Source organism: Ornithorhynchus anatinus, chromosome 11 (genome assembly GCF_004115215.2).
Source record: "Ornithorhynchus anatinus isolate Pmale09 chromosome 11, mOrnAna1.pri.v4, whole genome shotgun sequence".
NCBI classification, from domain to species: domain Eukaryota; kingdom Metazoa; phylum Chordata; class Mammalia; order Monotremata; family Ornithorhynchidae; genus Ornithorhynchus; species Ornithorhynchus anatinus.
Genome location: NC_041738.1, coordinates 52,640,878 through 52,663,790, shown reverse-complemented (window position 1 = coordinate 52,663,790; position 22,913 = coordinate 52,640,878). Strand labels below are relative to the sequence as shown.

The 22,913-nt window shown below is 46.4% G+C and overlaps 1 protein-coding gene across 2 annotated transcripts in view; it reads left to right on the top strand.

Annotated features, from left to right (window-relative positions):
- Positions 1-22,913, top strand: part of GRIK4 (glutamate ionotropic receptor kainate type subunit 4) — a 189,947-nt gene that overhangs the window by 119,230 nt on the left and 47,804 nt on the right. The window contains exon 10 of one of the 2 annotated variants that reach the window (XM_029076253.2): positions 867-971. The exons of the other annotated variant lie outside the window; for it this stretch is intronic. Coding sequence (XP_028932086.1) covers positions 867-971 — 105 coding nt within the window. The remainder of the gene's footprint in view (positions 1-866; positions 972-22,913) is intronic. 2 annotated transcript variants of the gene reach the window in all.

Genomic DNA, 22,913 nt, shown 5'->3' with positions numbered 1-22,913 from the left:
TGGTCACACCGTCTCTTGGTTAATCCCAAAGGGGCCCTTGGACTCTCTGCCCTCCAGCCCCAGAAACCCCAAATCAGCCAGAGAGCAAACAGAAAGGCTCTGGATATATAACTCTGGCAGTGGTCAAAGCTGGCATTTTGCCAAGGGCCAAGCAAGAATATTAATAACTATGATATTTGTTAACACTATATGCCAAACACTGTACTAAGCACTGGGGTAGATAGGAGATTGGACAATCCCTCTACCACTTGGGACTCACAGTCTAAGGAAAAAGAAGACCAGATATCCCTAGATGAGAAAACGTAGGCACAGAGAAATTAAGTGACTTGCATAGGATTGGGCTAGAACCCAGGTCTCTTGACTCCCAGCCCATGCTCTTTCCACTCTGTTACCTTGTTTCTCAACCACACCCGATGCAAGGTGCTTCCAGGCTCTGACAGGAATCCCAGCCTGATTTCTTTAAAGACTAGTCTGATTTCTTGAGAGCTCAGGGTAGAAGGGGTCTGTCCTTTATGTGACGGATCTAAAGTCTCATGTACAAGATGCCAACAGACTTGGGCGGTCAATGGGTGTGTGGCGGAGGGCACAGGAATGAGGTGGGGAACAATATGGAGGACTTAGGGATTACCAGTCCTCTAAATTCCTTGTCTCCCTCCCACCCAACCTTCCTTCCCAGTGCTAAGTGCTATCTCCCTGCTCCACCTAATCCTGGTTCTGGCTTCCCGGAGCCATGTCCGGGTAGAGAAGGTTTCAGCGGCCCCCATGGTGGCCGGCAGCAGTCATCAGAAATGCCCTCTCCAGCTGCAGGAAGAGCAAGGTCGAGAGCAAGGCCGATGAGGCTCTGTAACTCACTCTCTCTTGGACAGGTAGAATTGGAAGGTCTCACCGGCCACATCGAATTCAACAGCAAAGGTCAGAGGTCGAACTACGCCCTGAAAATCCTGCAGTTTACAAGATACGGCTTCCGGCAGGTGAGACGGGCAAAGCCCACCCCAAGGGAAGGCAGCAACACCCTCCCCCCATCTCCCCCCAACTCTTTTGCTTCCCCTCTGCTTCTCTGTGCTGAACCAGGAACCAAGGAGTGGGCTTGAATGGCTGCCGGACCCAAACCAATCAATCAGTCAATGGTATTTATTGAGCTCATGTTTTGTGCAGAGCACTGTACTAAGCGCCTGGTAAAGTACATGCAGTGGAGGTGATAGAAGCGATCTCAGCCCATAGGTTTACTTACCTGTCCACCGTGGGCCAGGCTGGGGGTGGGGGAGTTACCCCTAGTTTTATTTTTCATCCTTGGACTGGTCATTGATTCTTTCTCTTTAACTCCTTCCTTATCATCTCTTCATTATCATCCTATTTACTGAGCGCCTAGGGAGTGTTGAGCACTGTATTATCCTTCTACTATGTGCAAAGCCCTGTAATCAACCAAATGATTAATGATATTTACTGAATGATTATTTTGTGCAGAGTGCTTAGAACAGTGCTTGGCACATAGTAAGCACTTAACAAATGCTGTCATTATTATTCTTATCATTACTAAGGGCTTGGGGAAATACAATTCAGTTGGTAGGCACGAGCCTAACCTCAAGGAGCTTACAGTCTAACAGCCTGGGCACCTACTAAGATGAAAGCACCGCACTGAGCTGTGAGCCCTTTTTATGCTCCCATTTTTTGCCAAGACATGTTCCCAGTCAGTCGATCGGTTATTGAGCACTTACGGTGTGCAGAGCACTGTACTAAGCACTTGAGAGAGTACAGTAAAACAGAATTGGTAGACACGTTCCCTGCCCACAACAAGCTTACAGTCTAGATGGGGGAGACAGACATTAATATAAAAAAAAATTACAGAGATGTACATAAATGCTGTGGGGCTGAGGGTGGGGTGAATAAAGGGATCAAATCCAAGCACAAGGGTTATGCAGAAGGGAATGGGAGAAGAGGAAATAATAATGATGGCATTTGTTAAGCTCTTACCATGTGCAAAACACTGTTCTAAGTGCTGGGGAGGCTACAAGGTGATCAGGTTGTCCCACGTGGGGCTCACAGTCTTAATCCCCATTTTACAAATGAGGTCACTGAGGCACAGAGAAGTTAAGTGACTTGCCCCAAGTCACCCAGCTGACAAGCGGTGAAGCCGAGATTTGAACCCATGACCTCTGACTCCCAAGCCCATGCTCTTTCCGCTGAGCCATGCCGAAGGCTTACTCAGGGAAGGCCTCTTGGAGGAGATGTCCCTTTAATAAGGCTTTGACTCTGGGGAGAGTGATCGTTTGTCGGATATGAAGAGGGAGGGCATTCCAGACGAGAGGCAGAATGTGGGCGAGAAGTCAGTGGCAAGATAGATGAGATTGAGTTAAAGTGAGTAGATAGCATTAGAGGAGCAAAATGTGTGGGCTGGGTTGTAGTAGGAAAGCAGTGAGGTAACTTAGGAAGGGGCAAGATGATAGAGTGCTTTAAAATTGATGGTAAGGAGTTTCTGTTTGATGCGGAGGTGGATGGACAACCACTGGAAGTTCTTGAGGAGTGGATACGTGGACTGAATGTTTTTACCGACAAATGATCTGGGCCGCAGAGTCAACTATGGAGTGCAGTGGGGAGAGAACAGTATGTAGGTTATGTATGTTCTGGTCACAAACTGAGTTCAAACCATTGTCCTGGGAGTGTACAAATAGAACAAGGTATGCTCTCTGTCCTCAACAAGTTTACAATCCAGTGGAGGAAACAGGCTGATAGAGGTTGCCTGAACGTAATAGAAAAAGTATAGATACAACCGCTAAGTCAAAAATAACCAAATAGACATATACATTCATGCTGATTTGGGGCTGATGGGTTAACAAGGCAAAACTAGAGAAGCAGCGTGGCTTTAGTGGTAAAGAGCGTGGGCTTGGGAGTCAGAGGTCGTGGGTTCTAATCCCGGCTCCATTACTTAGCTGTGTGAATTTGGGCAAGTCGCTTCACTTCTCTGTGGCTCAGTTACCTCAGTTAAGTGGGGATTAAAAGTGTGAGCCCCACAAGGGAAAACCTGATACCTTGTATCTACGTCAGCTCTTAGAACAGTGCTTGGCACATATTAAGCACTTCACAAATACCATTATTATTATTATCATTAGAGAGACAGAGATTTGTCGGTGAAGTTCTCCTGGAGAAGGTGACTTTTGAGACAGCTTTGAAGGTGGGAAGGGATGCTATTTGGCAGTAAGGTGAGGAGGGAGGACCAGACAGGGGAAAGTGTGAAGGTCGGGTCAGAACCAGAAAGTTGAGACTGAAGTGCCGATGGAAGGATAACTTGGGAAAAAAGAAGCGTGGAAGCAGGTGGAGATATAAGCCAAAAGGAGGAAAAGAGACTGCTCATAAAGAGCCTTGAAGTTTCGGTTGGATGTGAGGGCTTCTGAAGAGGGGAGTGACTGATTCTGAGTAAGAGTTTTAAGATATTGATCCAGCAACTGGGTGTAGGAGAGACCAAAGATGGGAGAGCCTGGAGGGACTGAGGAGGCTGATGCAGAATTTTCAACCGTGAGATGGACGAAGCCTCAGACCGAGATGACGGCATTAATGGTGGATCCAGGAAATGCTGGAAATCAGGGCCTGGGAGTCGGAAGGATCTCGGTTCTGATCCTGACTCTGCCACTTGTCTGCTGTGTATCCTTGGTCAAGTGCCTCAGTTACCTCATCTGTAAAATGGGGATTAAGACTGTGAGCCCCATGTGGGACAGGGACTCTGTTCAGCCTGATTTGCATATATCCACTCCACCACTTAGTACAGTGCCTGGCACATAATAAATGCCTAACAAATACCCCAGTTATTATTATTACTAATAGTATTCTCTGTGCCTCAGTTATCTCATCTGTAAAATGGGAATTAAGGCTGCAAGTCCCATGTGAGACATGGACTGTGTCCAACAGTTAGTTTGTACCTACCCCTCTCTTGGAACAGTGCCTGGCACACTGTAAGCACTTAACAAATGCCATACAAAAAACAGGTACCGAATCCCCATTTTAAAGTTGAGTGCTTACTGCGCACAGAGCACTATACTAAGTGCTTGAAAAAGTACTATACAATAGAGACAGTAGACATGATTCCCTGCCCACTAGGAACTTATAGTCTACTGGATGAAGGGAGGATTGTTAGCTCTGCTTTCTCTCACCCAGCTGAGGAAGTGAAGTTGGCACAGTGAAGGCTCAGCTCTGCTTCTCTGAGGTTTTCCCTGTTTTCAGATTTAAGGGCTCCCCCTCACCCCATGCTTCTCTGGAGCCATTTAATAGCCCCCAAATACATAAGCCAAGGGTCTGGACCATCAGCCTTCCAGGAGCCAAAGTCACCCACCTATTTGGTAGTGGCCAATTGAACTGATTTGTCCCCAGAAACCGTTATTTTCCAAGCTGATTTGAGCTCTGGCCTGGCCTGCCCTGGTGAGTGACAGTTAAGAGTTCGTTTTGATGATTTAGATAGTCGAGCCCCATATGGGGAAGCCCAGTGGGCTGTAATTGGAAAAATGTCTGAACTGCAAACGAGACTCCCCGTTGTCCCCTGATTAAAGGATTATTGCAGCACTCTTTCGGTTTCCAGAATTGGGGGTTATTTTTGCATTTGAAAAAATTCATCGAATTAACTCGGTTTGGAGTGGGCTTTCTTCGTTGGGGTTTGTTCTCTTCCTTGCTGGACCCTTCCCTGGGGTATTACATCCCCCTTTGTCCTCTTCTCCCAGGGTGCTGGGAATCAGAGGTCCTGGGTTCTACTCCCGCTTCTGCCACTTGCCCGCTGTGTGACCTTGGGCAAGTTGCTTTACTTCTCTGGGCTTCAGTTTCCTCATCTGGAAAATGAGGATGAAATGTCCATTCTCCCACCCCCTTAGATTGGGAACTCCATGTGGGATAGAGATTCTCTCCAACCCCATTATCTCATAGCTACTCCAGTGCTTAATGCAGTGCTTGGCACGGAGTCAGAGCTTGAGAAATACCACAGTCATTGCAGTCAATTCTCCATTATGTACAATAACAAGGGAAGAGAGAACCCATTTCAAAAAATGGAGCCAATTCCAAGTTTCCTCTTCCTCCCCCTTTACCCAATTCTCCCAAGAACCTTCCCAGACTCTGACAAGTTTGCATTTCCATTCCTCTCCCTTTGATGAAAGGGTTAATAAGCTAAGAACTATCCCCCAAAAACGGGAGAGAGGAAGAGACTAAGGAGCAGATTAATCAATCAATTAATGTATTTATTGGGCACTTATTGTGTGCAGAGCACTGTACTACTGCTTGGGAAAATACAATGTAACAGATTTGGTAGACCTGTCCCCTGCCCACAGTGAGCTTCCAGTCTAGACGGGGAGGTAGATATTAATATAAATACAGAAATAATTTGAAGATATGTATTTAAGTGCTGTGGGGCTGAGGCAGGGTTGAATGAAGGGAGCAAATCCAAACTCAAGGAAGGGAATGGGAGAAAAGGAAATGAAAGGCCAGGGAAGGCCTTTCGGAGGAGATATGCCTTCAGTAAGACTTTGAAGCTGGGAAGAGTGATTGTCAGATATGAAGAGGGAGGGCCTTCTGGGTCAGAGGTAGGATGTGAACGAGAGGTCAATGGTGAGACAGATGAGATCAAGGTACAAGATAAGGGAAAGTGGAAAAGGATGTTAGTCTCCCAAAGTTTACAGAGGATTCTGTGAACAAAACAAATAGTAATAATAACTCACATTTGTGAAGCACTTAATAGGTGCCAAGCACTGTGATAAGTGCTGGGATAACTACAGTGGGATAACTAATGTTTACTATCAGCCAAGCGCTACGCTGTGGGCTGGAGGAGATCCAATACAATAAGAGTGGACCCAGTCCCTGTCCCGTATGGGATTCAGATTCTAAGGGGGAGGAGAACAGGCTTTACAGAGGAAGGAAAGAAGGTACAGAGAAGTGAAATGACTTACCCAAGGTCACCCTGCAGGCAAGTGATGGAATGGGACTAAAACCCAGGTCTCTTGACATCTAGGCCTGTGTTTTTTCTGCTACTTTCCAGTGACCAAGTAACCCTCCCAGCACCTGCATTCTGGGCTCTTTTCTGTCCTCCACAGGGAATCAATCAATGATATTTATTAGGCACTTACTGTGTGCAGAGTTCTGTAATAAGTGCTTGGAAGAGTACAGTACAAGAGAATTGGTGGATGCATCCACAAGGAGCAGGACAGCAGAGCTGGCGAGAGTTGGTTTGATCGGGAGCAGAGAACATAGTTGGGTGGCTGAGGCTGGGGAGCAGAAAATTTAGTTCATTCATTCATTCCATGGAATTTATTGAGCACTTAATTGTGTGCAGAGCACTGTACTTAGTGCTTGGGAAAGTACAATACAACAATAAACGGTAGCATTCCCTGCCCACAACAAGCTCACAGTCTAGAGTGGGCGAAGCAGACATCAATATAAATAAATAAAATTACAGATATTGTAATAATAATAATGGTATCCGTTAAGCACTTACTACGTGCCAGGCACTATACTAAGCGCCTGGGTGGATACAAGCAAATCGAGTAGGACACAGTCCCTCCCCATTTTACAGCTGAGGGAACTGAGGCCCAGAGAAGTGAAGTGACTTGCCCAAGATCTCACAGCGGACAAGTGGCAGAGCCAGGGTTAGAACTCATGACCTTCTGACTCCCTGGCCCATATTCTATCCACTTCGCCAAGAGCTTCGAGGCTGGGAGTGGGGAAGAGCAAAGGGATAAATAAAATTACCCAAGTGTACCTAAGTGCTGTGGAGCTGAGAGGAGGGAAGAGCAAAGAGAGCAGGTCAGAGAGACGCAGAAGGGAGTGGGAGCTGAGGAAAAGTGGGGCTTAGTCTGGGAAGGCCTCTTGGAGAAGACGTGCTTTCAATAAGCCTTTGAAGCTGGTGAGAGTGGTTGTCTGTCAGATTTGAGGAGGGAGGGCATTCCAAGCCAGAGGCAGGTTGTGGGACAGGCGTCAGCAGCAACAGAGGCGAGATGGAGGCACAGTGAGAAGGTTAACACTAGAGGAGTGAAGTATGCGGTTTGGGTTGTAGAAGGAGAGAAGCCAAGTGAGGTAGGAGGGGATGAGGTGATGGACTGCTTTAAAGTCAGGCTGGGGAGCAGAGAACATCCCTGGAACTCAAAGTGACTGAGAGCAGGGGCCAAGTCCACCTGTGCTCTGGAAGTCCTGAGCCACCTTGAAAAATGAGGGGCAGAATGGGAAAGTCCCACTGATTTTAGCCTTGCTTGTGTGCCCTTTGCTCCATCCTGTGCTCTCTCTGCTTCAGCCTGTGCTCCCTCTGCTGCAGCCCTGTGCTCCCTCACCCTGGCCTCTCTGCTTCATCTTGTGTTCTCTCTGCTTCAGGCTGTGCTCCTGCTGCCCCAGCCCTGCGCTCCTTCTGCTTCAGCCTGTGCTCCCTCTGCCTCAGCCCACTGCTCTCTCTATTGCAACCTTGTGCTCCCTCTGCTTCATCCTGTGCACTCCCTCTGCTGTAACCCAGTGCTCTTTCTGCCTCGGAGAGATGTGGAGGTTCTGATTCAATCACCGGGTGCTCGGAGGTTGGAGGTCCGGACTGGGGGTTACGGATTCCCCCTCTCTGGGAGGCTTTTTTTAAAGCTATGAAAGGTCTAAGGGCGTACCTACCCAGAGACGGAGGCCTGGATGGAATAAGCTCTGACCAATGGAACCCTCCAGGAAACCAGAAAACTCTCCACCGGTTCTGTCCGAGATAGGCCTTAAAACCTGAGCGTCTCGGTCCTCTCCGCTATTCCATCTCATTCATTCAATCGTCTTCATTGAGCGCTTAACTTGTGCAGAGCACTATACAACAATAAACAGTCACGTTCCCTGCTCACATCGAGCTTACGGTCTCGAGAGACTGTAGCCTTCTAGACTCGGGGCTTGTAGCCTTGGGTATATCAGTCCTTGTCCCCTACATGATTTGGGGAGCTGTGTCCCCACAGCCTGCCAGCCCTGGGCACAGCCACTTACTGCTGCTGGTTCCCAGCCTTCCTGGCCTTGACTTGCCAGCCCCCATCAATTCAATCATATTTATTGAGCACTTACTGTGTGCAGAGCACTATACTGAGTGCTTGGGAGGGTGCCATGTAACAATAAACAGATACATTCCCTGCCCACAATGAGGGCTTCACCACCCCGTTCCCCTCCCCCTCACTCCACCATCATCTCCATCATTTTCCAGCTGGGACAGCCCCCCAGACTCCCACACACCCTCCAGCAGCCACTGCCATGGGGAAATTCTGATTGAAGTGCCCTTGGAGTCACTGATAAATCCCTCGACTTCTACTTCCTGCCGCTGCCCGGGGAGACGTTTTTTCTCTTGGTTAATTAGAAAAGCTACTCACCGAGCCTTCCTTCCCTGGGTGGGGGAGTCAGACCAACCTGGAGAGAGCCAGGGACGTTCTCCGGGGTCAAATTAGTCGACTCTTGGTGCGTTTTATCAGAAGGGTCCTCGTGTCTCCCTCCCCAGTCTGCTCCTGTCGGTCTGTGTCTGTCTCTCTCTCCCTCTCTCTGGAAGGCACAGCACAGGGGCTCCCCGCTCATCAGCTTTGATGCAGAATTCACCGACTCTAGAAGCTTATCCCCATCACAGCCCGGCAAACAAATTAGAACTACTTAGATTTTCAAACGGGGGTTGCTTTGGGGCAGAGAAGCGGGGTTTCAAGTGCTTGAAATTTTAATAGATTTTTGTAACGTGCTTGAACCGGGATTCCTTATTGAGCTTAAGTTGGGGAAATTTGCCAACTCTCTCTCCGGGCTCCTCCTGCAGACTCCGAGCTGAAAGACAGGAGAGACTCTCGGTTCCGATGGAACCAGTATGGTCCTGGTGGGTGGCACTGGGATTTGGGCCAAGCCGGAGGACGGGGCGCTGAGGGGATGGGGATGGGGGGCAGGCACAACAACCTAAAGCCTGAGGGACCTACTTGGTGGGAAGGACAGCCAATCATCCAGTTTTTTACAGGGCAGTCCAGAATCCTTGATGTCCTGCATTTGTGTTATTATTATTATTACCCACAATTTATTTTGATGTCTGTCTCCCCCTCTAGACTGCAAGCTTCTTGAGGGCAAGAAACATGTTTACCAATTACGATGTATCTATTCTCCCAAGTGCAGAGTTCAGTGCTCTACATACGATAAGCACTTAATAAATACACTTGATTGTTTACTGATTATTATGATTGCGCTATTTGTTAAGCACTTTCTATCGGAAGCAGTGTGGCCTAGTGGAAAGAGGATGGGCTGGGAATCAGAGGACCTGAGTTCTAATTCCAGCTCGGCCACTTGCCTCCTGTGTGACCTTGGGCAAGTCACTTCATTTCTCTGGGCCTCAGATTCCTCCTCTGTAAAATAGGGATTCTATAACTATTCTCCCTCCTACTGAGACTGTGAGCCCCAAGTGGGACAGAGACTATGGTGGAACTGAATATCTTATATCTAGCCCAGCACCTAGTACAATGCTTAATACATAGTAAATGCTAAACAAATACCACAGTTATTATTATTATTTGCCAAGCACTGTCTTAAGCACTGGGGTAGATATAATACAATGAGATCAGAATAATCTCTGTCCCACATGGAGATCACAGTCTAAGAGGGAAGGTGAGCAAATACTTTATCCCCATTTTACAGAGGAGGCAACGGAGACATAGAAAGTGAAGTGACTTGCCCAAGAACACCCAGCAGGCAGGTGGCAGAGCCAGGATTAACACTCAGGTCTCTTCAGGTCTGTTCTCTTTGCACTGAGCCACGCTGCTTCTCCAAGTTCCGACACCTATACTGAGAAGAACCTGGGTGAGGAATGTAAAGTTAGGGGGGTGCCGGGGTGCCCTCCAAAAACATTCTAGTTCTGGGTGCCTCCAAGTGTACTTCTGCAGAATGGCATGGATGATGTCTTTACGTTCAGCTGCATGTCCAGTGTAACACATGAGACATCAGGTGTATCTCCTGTGAATGATCCCCATTTTACGGGTCAAGAAACTGAGGCATAGAGAAATTGTGCCATTCTCAAGATCACAAAACAGGCCAGCTGGGATGCCTGACTGCACTTGTTCGGTGACAGTGGGCAAGGGTACAAGAGATCTTCAGTTTGATACTCACGCCCATGGATATGAGTTCCCCAATGGCAGTGTCATTTTTGACCCAAGGGCGCAATGCTAATTCTAATAATAATAATGATTGTGGCATTTGTTAAGCACTTGACTATGTGCTCAGTTCTGTACTAAGCGCTATGGTGGATATAAGCAAATTGGGTTGGACACAGTCCCTGTCCCACATAGGGCTCCCAGTCTTAATCCCCATTTTACAGCTGAGGTAACTGAGGCCCAGAGAATAATAATAATGGTATTTGTTAAGCTCTTATTATGTGCCAAGCACTGTTCTAAGCTCTGGGGTAGATCAAAGGTAGTCAGGTTGTTCCACGTGGTGTTCACAGTCTTAATCTCCATTTTACAGCTGAGGTAACTGAGGCCCAGAGAATAATAATAATGGTATTTGTTAAGCTCTTATTATGTGCCAAGCACTGTTCTAAGCTCTGGGGTAGATCAAAGGTAGTCAGGTTGTTCCACATGGTGTTCACAGTCTTAATCTCCATTTTACAGATGAGGTAACTGAGGCCCAGAGAAGTGAAAGGACTTGCCCAAGGTCACACAGCAGAGAAATGGCAGAGGCGGGATTAGAAACCACTTCCTCTGACTCCCAAGTCCGGGCTCTTGCCACTAAGCCACGCTGCTTCTCTACTATGGGCCAAACTCTGTTCTAACTGTTGGAGTAGATACGAGGCTCATTATGTTTTAGACTGTGAGCCCGTTTTTGGGCAGGGACTGTCTCTAACTGTTGCCGAAATGTACATTCCAAGTGCATAGTACAGTGCTCTGCTCAAAGTAAGTGCTCAATAAATACGAATGAATGAATAAATAAAAGATAGTCAGGTTGTTCCATGTGGTGTTCACAGTCTTAATCTCCATTTTACAGATGAGGTAACTGAGGCCCTGAGAAGTGAAGTGACTTGCCCAAGGTTACACAGCAGACAGGTGGCAGAGCTGGTATTAGAATCCAGGTCCTTCTGCCTCTTAGGCCCATGTTGTATCGACTAGGCCACCCTGCTTCTCATGCCCACCTGGATCTGGGACGGGGAGGGAACTCTGGTGAAACATCTTGGCCGGATAATGGAGAACACAGATGGATGGGGTGGGGTGGGGAGGGCTGTTGAGGAGCAGAAGTTCTGCCATTTCCGTCCTGTCATGTCCCCGCCAACAGTCCCTAATTGCCCCTGGTCATTCATTCATTCAATAGTATTTATTGAGCACTTACTATGTGCAGAGCACTGTACTAAGCGCTTGGAATGTACAAGCACTTGGAATGGACAGTACCACAGCCCCTTCCGGGCCCTGTTCCCTCCCCAGAAAACCAATAATTTTCTCCCAAGGTGAAGATTCTTACCCTACTGGACAAAGCTCACGCCCAGGAGTCAGAACCCCTGAGTTCTAAACCCAGCTCAGTCACTTGCTTCTTGGGCGACCCTGGCCAAGTCACTTCGCTTTTCTGTGTCTCAGTTCGTCATCTGTAAAATGAAGAGGCAATAACTGTTCTCCACCCCCTTAGGCTGTGAACCATATGTGGGACAGGGACTGTGTCTCACCTGATTATCTTATACCTACCCCAGCACCCAATATGGGGCCTGGCGTATCGTAAATGCTTAACAAATAGCACAGTTATTATTAAGAATCTTGAGAATTCTGAGGTCTTTGGATCTGTGCTCTCAGCGGCAGCTAATTCAAAAGACTGTCCATCTTTTGGGAGTGGGGAGAGAGAAGCATTGTTCCCTAGTGGAAACTGCACTGGCCTGGGATTCAGAGCACCTGGGTTCTAATCCCAGCTCCGCCATGCGTCTGCTGTGTGACCTTGGGGAGGTCACTTCCCTTCTCTGTGCCTCAGTTCTCTCATCTGTAAAATGGGAAGTAAAGCAGTGAGTCCCATGTGGGGCAGGGACTATGTCCCACCTGATTAGCCTGTATCTACCCCAGCGCTTAGTACGGTGCCTGGCACATAGTAAGTACTTAACAAATTCCGTAAAAAAAAGAAAGAGGGGGATTAATCTTTCGTCGTATTTTCAGACTGCACCATGCTCTCGCTCTCCTGGCCCACTGGAATCCGGTGTGTTTGATCATTGCACCAAGTGTTTCGAAGAGACTTTGAGGAGGTTTCTCTACATTTAAGAGGAAAAGAGAAAGGAAAAAGAAATGTAAGACTTTATTAAGATCTCCCCAGAACTTTCCATGAAAAGGAGAGAAGATCTGAGTCCCGGGATGATGTTCGTCTGGGAAATTTGGGACTTCAGAAGTCCCTGACATTGTTGTGGGGGTGGGGGTGGGGGGGTCAATTAGAGTCATTATTGCACTATCAAGCGCTTCACTTCTGCGTCAGAACTGGCAAGCAGGGTGCCGCACTAACCCCATTGTAGTAGGTATTTAGCTTTCCAGGTATCTTAATGCAGGGTACTTGTTCTGTGGAGGATGTAAAGGAGGGTGAGGAAGAGGAGAAGGAGGAGGGAGAATTGTGTTGTACTCTCCCAAACCCTCAATAAAGTGCTCTGCATACAGTAAGAGTTTTATAATAATAATAACAATATTTGTAAGTGCTTACTATGTGCGAGGCTCTGTACTAAGTACTGGGGTGGATATGAGCAAATCAGATTAAACACAGTCCCTGTGCCATGTGGGGCTCACAGTCTCAATCTCCATTTTACATATAAAGTAATGGAGGCCCAGAGAAGTTAAGTGACTTGCCCAAGGTCATACAGCAGACAAGTGGTGGACCTTCTGATTCCCAGGCCCTTGATCTATCCACTACGTAATGCTGCAGGAAGTACCATTGATTGATTGACTGGTACCAGGTTTTATGGGACTATAACTATAATTGATTGAGGAAATGAAGGAAGAGAAGCAGTGTGGCCTAGTGGAAAGAGCATGGACCTGGGAGTCAGAAGGACTTGGGTTCTAATCCCGCCCCTGCCACTTGTCTGTTATGGAAACTCGGGCAAGTCATTTCACTTCTCTGTGCCTCAGTTGCCTCATCTGTAAAATGGGGATGAAGACTGTGAGTCCCATGTCGGACACGGATTGTGTCCAACCTGATTATGTTGTATCTTCCCTAGAGCTTCAAACAGTGCCTGGCACGTAATGAGTGTTTAACAAATGCTATTTTTAAAACATGAGAGGGAAAAGGAGGAAGAGGAGGAAAAGGGGGAAGAGGAAAAGGAAGGAAGGGAGGTAGTAATGATAATTGTGCTATTTGTTAAGTGCTTATGATGTGTCAAACACAGTAGTAAGTGCTGGGGTAGATACAAGATAATCAGGTTGTACACAGTTCCTGTCTAAGGGAGGGTAAACAGATATTTAGTCTCAATTTTACAGACAAGGAAACTGAGGCCCAGAGAAGGCGAGTGATTTGCCCAAGGTCATAAGTGGCAGAGCTGAGATTAGAACCCAGGTCCTCTGACTCACAATCTGTTCTCCACTAGGCTCCACTGCTTCTCAGCCCATAATGGGGCACAATAGCCAGAATAGGAGTTGGCATTGGCGGGGAAGAAGTCAGGCGCTTGGGACTCTGTGGGAGACAAGTAGGACTAATAATAATCATAATTATGCTGTTTGTTGAACAGTTACTATGTGATAGGGACTTTATTAAATGCTGGCGTGGATCTAATTCAATCAGATTAGCCACCGTCTCTATCCCCTCATAGGGCTCACTGTCTAAGGAGGCGGGAGGACAGATAGAAGGAAATTGAAACCCAGAGGAGTGAAGTGACTCACCCAAAGTCCCTCAGCAGGCAGGTGGCAGAGGTGGGATCTTTTTGCCTCAGTTACCTCATCTGTAAAATGGGGATTAAGACTGTGAGCCCCATGTGGGACACGGACTGTATCCAACCTGATTAGATTGTATCTATCCCAGGGTTTAGTACCGTGTCTGGCATATCCTAAGCACTTTAACAGATATCATTTTTTTAAAAAAACAAAAACAGGTCTCTTGACTCTCAACCCTGGGACCAAGGATGAGTCTCCTGTTGACTCAGCATGGTGCTCAGTGGCCGTGAGGGTGGAAAGGTCGGAAGTACTCAGGGAGCTGGGTGGTGGGGGAGGGGGAGGGAGACTTGGTATAAGGAGGGAGGGAAGTGTAATACCGAAGCAGCGTAGCCTAAGTGCTTGGGCCTGGAAGTCAAGAGGTCTTAGGTTCTAATCCCAGCTCTGCCACTTGTCGGGTGACCTTAGACAAGTCACTTCGCTTCACTGTGTCTCAGTTATCTCATCTGTAAAATTGGGATTGAGATTGTGAGCCCCATGTGGGACAGGGACTGGGTCCAACCTGATTTGCTTGTATCCACCCCACTGCTTAGTACATTGCCTGGCACATAGTAAGGGCTTAACAAATACCATTATTATTACCTAGTAAAAACTTAACATATACCATAAAAAAATCCCAGCTCTGCCATTGTCTGCCTTGTGACCTTGGGCAAGTCAATTCGCTTCTCGGTGCCTCAGTTACCTCAGCTGAAAATGGGGATTAAGACTGTGAACCCTATGTGGGACATGGACTGTGTCCAACCTGATTAACTTGTATCTACCCCAGCACTTAGTACATTGCCAGGCACATAGAAAGCGCTTAACAAATACCATAGAAACAAAAGCCCAACTCCAGCCTCAGGCCAAGGTTCATTCAGGCCTCCCAAAGTGGAGGCCGTACCACTGCCATAAAGATCTCCCAGCCTCGGAATCTCTGAATTAGGAGCCCCTGGTTTGGGAGGGCGGCTTGTTGGCTGGTTTCCTGCCCTTGTACAGGGACCCTCGGGACAAGGACCTGTCATTCTTCCAAGCGTGTCGGACCCTCAGGAAATCAGTGTAGCTGCAGCAGTGGCTCAGGATGCAGAGGACTTATATCTCTATGGACATAAAATATTCAGCACTCCGGAGCGGGCCGCCCACCCACCCGCCTCGGTGAGCTTGTTTTGAAGCCCCAGAGAGGTTGGGAAATGAATGATATTTTACCCATCTCAGGTGGGGGCTATCTGGAGAGCAAGTAGAGGCTACCCAAACCTGCAGCTCTAAAGGTGGAGTTTCTCCTCAACAGTCACTCTCCTTCTGTTCTTCCATGGGGCTGCAGGAGGTGAGTCCTCTCTAGACTGGAAGCTCGTTGTGGGCAAGGAATGTGTCTGTTATATTGTTGTATTGTAATCTCCCAAGCGCTTAGCACAGTGCTCCACACACAGTAAGTGCTCAGAAAATGCGATTGATTGATTCTTTGGGTGGTCTTCCCCTGCCTCACCATCCCACTTTGGAAAACAGCTGCTGACTTGGCACTTCAGCCCAGGGGACAGAAATGGGAAAAGAATGATACGGACTGTGAGGATTCCAGTCTGCAGAGAGCCCTGAACTGCTTCATTCTGTATCTGCCTCAAGGATAGAAAAACAAATTCATTTCTCAAAAGCTCCAGGGACGTCCTCAAATACTGCATGCACACTACTGTGGCCTGTCTATAGAATAATAAGAAGAAAAATTGTTCTATTTGTTAAGTCACTCCATCAGTGGTATTTATCGAGTGCTTTCTGTGAGCAGAGCACATATACTAAGTACTTGAGAGAGTATAATGCGATGGTAATAATAATGATACTAATAATGATTATAATATGTGCGGTATTTATCAAGTACTGTTCTAAGTGCTAGGGCAGAGATGAGTTTATCAGGTTGGGCAGAGTCGCTGGGGGCTCACAGTCTAGACAGAAAGGAGTAGAATTGACTCCCCATTTTACAGATGGGGAAACTGAGGCACAGAAAAGTTAGGTGATGCTGAAAGTCACAGAGAAGGCAAGTGGCAGTGCCAAGGTTAGAACCCAGGTCGTCTGACTTCCAGGTCTGTGCTCTTTCCTTTGGACTGCTCCGCATCTCTAAAGAGCTAATATTGATGTCTGTATCCCCGCCAAACTGTGAGCTCATTGTGAGCAGGGATTGTCACTGATTATTGTTGTATCGTTTTTCCCCAAGCACTTAGTACAGTGCTCTGCACACAGTAAGTGCTTAATAAAGACGATTGAATGAATGAATGGGAGGACAGACATTAAAATAAATTTCAGATAGGGGAAATGATAGAGTTTAAGGATACGCACGGAAGTGCTGAGGGTGAGTATCAAAGTGCTTTAGGGGTACACAGCCAAGTGCGTAGTTGATACAGAGGAGAGAGCAGATAGAAGAAATGGGACTTAGTCAGGGAAGGCCTCCTGGAGGCCTTATCTGTCCAGAATGAAAACCAGTAACTTTTTCAGTCTTTCCTCCCTGCAGAAGCTTCTCCGTTCCCCCGATCACCTTGGTGGCCCTTTTCTATATTTTCCAGTTCATAATAGTAATATAAGTAGTAGAGGCTTAGTGGAAAGAGCACAGGCTTGGGAGTCAGAGGACGTGGGTTCTAATCCCAGTTCCACCACTTGTCTTCTAGGTGACCTTGGACAAGCCACTTAACTTCTCTCTGCCTCACTTACCTCATCTGTAAAATGGGGATTAAGACTGTGTGCCCCATGTGGGACAACCTGATTACCTCGCATCTACCCCATCACTTAGAACAATGTTTGGCATATAGTAAGTGCTTAATAAATACCATCATTATTATTATTAGGAGGAGGAGGAGGCACATCTCCAAAAAGCCTTCCCTGACTAAGCCTTCCTCTCCTCTTCTCTTCTTCCACTCCCTTCTGCACCTCTCTTACTTGCTCCTTCATTCCTCCTCCCTTCTATCATTCATTTATTCAAATGTATTTATTGAGCGCTTACTGTGTGCAGAGCACTCTACTAAATGCTTGGAAAGTAAAATTCAGCAATAAAGAGAGGCAATCCCTGCCCACGCAGGGCTTACAGTCTAGAATGTGGGAGACAGACAATAAAACAAGTAAGCAGGCATCGATATAAATAAATAGAATTATAGATATGCACATATATGCACAAGTGCTGGGGGACAGGAAGCAAGGGGAAGAGCAAAAAAAGCGAGTCGGGGTGACACAGAGGGAAGGGGAAGCTGAGGAAAAGGGGACTTAGTCTGGGAAGGTCTTTTGGAGGAGGTGAGCCTTCAGTAGGGCTTTGAAGGGGGGAAGTGTGATTGTTTGGTGGATTTGAGGAGGAAGGGCGTTCCAGGCCAGAGATAGGACGTGGGCCAGGGGTCGACAGTGGCACAGGTGAGAACAAGGCACGATGAGAAGCTTAGCACCAGAGGAGAGGAGTGTGCGGGCTGGGATGGAGGAGAGAAGGGAGGTGAGGTAAAGGGGGGGCAAGGTGATGGAGAGCTTTGAAGCCAAGTGAGGAGTTTTTGCACATATGCATATATCTGTATTTACCTGTAATTTATTTATCTATTTATATTAATGTCCATCTCCCTCTCTAGGCTGTGAGCTCATTGTGGGCAGGAATATGTCTGTTTATTGTTATATTTTACTCTACCAGGCACTGGAAACAAACACGAGGAATGATGAAGCAATAAAACAGAATAAGACACAAGCACAAATACACAAGATACACACTTCTTCCTAAATTGTTTCCCCCTACCTGGAATTGAATTATAATGTCTCTAGACTGTAAGCTCATGTGGAGACAGAACGTGCCAGCCAACTCTGTTATATCGTACTTTCCCAAGCACTTAGTATAGTGCTGTGCACACAGTAAGTGCTCAATAAATACCCGTAATTGATTGATTGTCTCCCAGTCTAGATTGTAAGCTCCTGGAAGGCAAGGTTCATGTCTACTGGCTCTGTTGTGCTCTCCCAAGGGCTTACTACAGTGCCATGAAATAAGCACTCAATAAATACTATCAGTCAGTCAATCAATGGTATTTATTGAACAATTACTATGTGCAGAGCACTGCATTAGGTGCTTGGGAGAAGATGACAGAAATGGTAGACATATTTCCTGTCGATAATGAGTTTATAGTCTAGAGGGGGAGACAGACATTAATATAAATATGGGGACGAGAGTGGAGCAGACTAATGCCCAAAGAGCATAGATCCAAATGTATAATAACGTAGAAGGGAAAGACAGTTGGGTGAAAAGGGGCTTTATCCGAAAAGGCCTCTTAATTGACTGCTTATTAACGTGGAGACCAGGACTGCGGGCGATATTTAAGGTGGGGTTCTAGCATGCTTTCATAGGCAGCAAATCTCTTCCTTTTGTTTTGATTCCTGTCCCAGGATTCTCTTGGCCTTTTGGACTGCTGCCACCTGCGGATTGATGCTTTCACTGTCTGAGATCTCTTTCATTAGTCTTAGATCTCTTTCCTGAGTCTGAGATCTCTTTCTGAAGTCGTTACTGATAGCTCAGGGCCCATCATCCCATACTTGTAATTTGGACTGTTTTTCCCTAGGGACATCGCCTTGCCCGTGCCCACTTTGAAGCTTATCTAGTATTGTTCAGCCCATTCACTCAGCTCTCTGAGCTGGGGCTGGAGTTTATCTCTGTCTGCCTGGGTGGATTTTGCCATCCACAGAGACTCCCTGCAGACTTGGAGATTGCAATGCGCACTCCCACTCCCAAATTATTAGTGAAAATGTTAAACAGAACTGGTACTTGTAGCATCGATCTTGGGGATCACAACCTACTAATTCAACTAATTCTGAGAAGCAGCCCTGCCTAATGGAAAAGCACCCGTGGTGAAGTAGTCAGAGGACCTGAGTTCTAGTCCAGGCCCTGCCACGTACCAGCTGTGCGAAGGTCACAATTTCCCCGGGCCTCAGTTCCCTCACCTGTAAAATGGAGATACAATACCTGTTCTTCCTCCTTCTTAGACTGTGAACCCCGTGTGGGACCTAATTATCTCTTATCTTCCCCAGTGCTTCGGAAAGTGCTTGGCAGATAGAAAGCGCTTAAAAAATGCCATAGTTATTTACTACTGCACATCTCCATTCCGAAAAGGGATAATTTACCCTTTAATGTGAGGTCTTTTTAGCCAGTCAATCAATGGCATTATTGAGCACTTACTGTCTGCAGAACACGGTACTAAGGCCTTGGCAGAGAATAATACAATAGAGATCGCTGCCATCAAGGGGCTAACAATCTGGGTGGGGATTGGGGGCATTGGGAACGGGGGTTTGAAAGTGGAAGAGGGGACCAACATTCATTCATTCAATCATATTGATTGAGCGCTTACTATGCACAAAGCACTGTACTAAGCGCTTGGGAGAAGCAGCATGGCGTAGTGAATAGAGCACGGACCTGGTAGTCAGAAGGTCAAAGGTTCTAATCCCAGCTCCACAACTTGTCTGCTGTGTCACCTTGGGCAAGTCACTTCACTTCTCTGGACCTCAGTTACCTCATCGGTCAAATGAGGATTGAGACTGTAAACCCCACGTGGGACAGGGACTGTGTCCAATCTGATTTGCTTGTATCCACCCCAGCACTTGGAACGGTGCCTGGCACGTAATATGTGCTTAACAAATAACATTATTATTATTATTACATTATAATGAGAAATAGACACATTCCTGCCCACAATGAGCTCATAGTCTAGAGGGGAAACAGGTGTCTGGTCTGGAACTCCCTGCCTCTTCATATACATATCCATTATCTCCCTTCATATACATATCCGTTATTTTAATTTATTTTATTTATTTTGATGTCTGTCTCTCTGTCTAGACTGTGAGTTGTGATCTGGGAGTGTGTTTACCAACACTATTATATTGTATTCTCCCAAGCACTTAGTACAGTGCTCTGCACCATAGTAAGTGCTCATTAAATACCATTGATTGATAGATATATGATAGACATCCACTCACCCTACCTTCGAAGGTTTATTAAAATTACATCTCCTCCAAGAGTCCTCCCCTCAACTAAGCCTTTATTTCTTCATCTCCCTCTCCCTTCTGTGTCTCCTATGCACTTGGATCTGTACCCTTTAAGCACTTGATATTCACCCCACCTAAGTGCTGTGGGGCTGAGGGTGGGGTGAATATCAATATAACAGAACTGGTAGACAAGGGGTTTACAGGCTAGTACAGAAGCCATATTGTCTATTCCTCCTGTTAGATTGTGCTTTTCTATGTGCTCACTTGATCCTAAATTCAATTATCAATTTTACTAATTTTCCAAGTGAGATTCACCAGCTCACAACTCCCAGGATTACCTTTCAATCATTTCTTGTAATAATTACAGTGGCACATATTAAGTGCTTACTGTGTGTCTGGCACTGTTCTAAAGACTGGGGTGGATACAAGATGATTAGGTAAGACATAGAACCTGTCCCAAATGGGGATCACAGTGTAAGTAGGAGTGGGAGGAGGGTTTAATTCCCATTTTACAGATAAGGAAATAGAGACCTAGGAGAAGTAAATTGAGTTGCCCAAAGTCACACTGCAGATCGGTGGCAGAGCTGGGCTTAGAACTCAGGTCTTCTGACTCCCAGGTCCATGCTCTTTACACTAGGCCACACTGCTTCTTGTAGGTAGGAATTACATGGGCAGCCTACTAGGTTTCTGATTCAGTCGCCATTTGTAATGATAGGCAACATATCTTTGCCTAGGCAGGTGGATGCCATTCGGTCCAGATGATTTATTTACATTCAGATGGAACAATCCGTCCCAGAACAACTTGTGCTCCCCCGACAATTTGATCTAGTTCCTCTGATCTTTCTGTTTCAAAAAGCAATTTGGGGGTGTGGTCTCTAATATCTTCCTCTGTAAGAACTAAATTAAAGAATTCATTGATCCTCATCTCTTTCTTTTTCATCCCTGAGTATCCCTTTTACATCTAATGATTGTGAGCCTCAGTAGTCAGAAGAAATGTACTATCAGGGGCTCTCTAAGCATCCTTTGGTGTCACAATGTGAGACAGAATACTGGGCTGGGCGGATCATTGACCAGTTTGATCCAGGAATATAAGGGTGATTTTTTTTTTTCAAATTTGGGGAAAATAGTCTTCACCTGATCTCGGTGATGACTAGTCTAATTTATTTGAGGTTCAGGGCTGGCCATGCGTGTGCCACTTTCTGACTGATGAATGGAGGGCGAGGAAACAGGAGAAGAGGAACGGGACGTGGGAGAGGGCATAGGGAGAGAGAGAAAGATAATTATTTCAGGAACATATCTTTCTACAGCCCAGTGGCCATGAATATACTGTGACTGACATTACCCTCTAAGATCTCTGTCATCCAAGAGAAACCCATCTGGTCGGTAGGAGGAGAGATGTAAATGGAGGCCAGTAGAGGCAGAGAGATCGAAGGAGCCACAAGAGGTCTCACCTGCTCCAGAGTATTCCTCTCTGCAGGGGAAGGGTAGGGCAGAGGCAGTAGAAATGGGTGACAGAAGAAGGGGAAAAGATGTACACCTGGGAAACTGGGAATTTTGGAGAACTGTTAGGGGCCAGTGACCTGGCAAGAGTTTAGAAGTCTCAACCTACTGATGATTTTTGATATACTTTTATTTATTTTAATGGCCCAATTTCCTATTATTAATTGTATTTACTGAGCACTTACTATGTGCAAAGCACTGTACTGAGTGCTTGGGAGAGTACAATATAACATCAGACACATTCCCTGCCCACAACAAGCTCACAGTTTAGAGGGGCCCTCTCTTCTCCCACTCTCTCTGTGACTCCCTGGCACTTGGATTTGCACCCTTTACTCACCCCTCCCTCAGCTCCTCAGCACTTACGTCCATACCTGTAATTTATTTATTTGTATTAATGTCTTCCTCCCCCTCTAGAATGTAAGCTGCTTATAGGCAGGGAACAGGTCTGCTAATTCTGTTGTATTCTCCCAAGTGCTTAGTACAATGCTCTGTACATAACAATAATAATAATAATGATGATAATGGTATTTGTTAAGTGCTTACTATGTGCCAGGTACTGTACTAAGTGCTGGAATGGTTACAAGCAAATTGGGTTGTATCGAGTCTCTGTCCCATGTGGGGCTCACACTCCCAATCCCCATTTTATAGATGAGGTAACTAAGGCCCCGAGAATTTAAGTGACTTGCCCAAAGTCACACAGCTGACATGTGGCAGAGCCAAGATTAGAACCCGTGACCATCTGACTCCCAGGTCCATGCTCTATCCACGACACCATGGTGCTTTTGCTACATAGTAAGAGCTCAATAAATACAATTGATTGATTGAGCAAGGACTGTGTCTACTGACTCTGTTATATTGTACTCTCCTAAATGCTTAGTGCAGTGCTCTGCACATAGTAAGAGCTCAATAAATATGACTGATTGGTTGATTGATAATCGCATTTATTGAGTGTTTACTCAGTGCCAAGGACTGTTCTAAGCACTGGGGTAAATGAGAAGCAGTGTGGCTTAGTGGAAAAAGCATGGGCTTTTCATTCATTCATTCATTCATTCATTCATTCATTCATTCATTCAATCAATAGTATTTATTGAACGCTTACTATGTGCAGAGCACTGTACTAAGCGCTTGGGATGAACAGGTCGGCAACAGATAGAGACAGTCCCTGCCGTTTGACGGGCTTACAGTCTAATCGGGGGAGATGGACAGACAAGAACAATGGCAATAGAGTCGAGGGGAAGAACATCTCGTAAAAACAATGGCAACTAAATAGAATCAAGGCGATGTACAATTCATTAACAAAATAAATAGGGTAATGGAAATATATACAGTTGAGCGGACGAGTACAGTGCTGTGGGGAGGGGAAGGGAGAGGTGGAGGTCATGGGCTCTAATCCCGGTTCCGCCACTTGTCAGCTGTGTGACTTTGGGCAAGTCACTTAGCTTCTCTGGGCCTCAGTTACTTCATCTGTAAACTGGGGATTAAGACTGTGAGCCCCACGTGGGACAACTGATTACCTTGGGTCTATACCAGAGCTTAGAACTATGCTTGGCACACTGTAAGCGCTTAACAAATACCATCATTATTATTAGTATCAGGTAGGACATAGTCCCTTTCCCACAT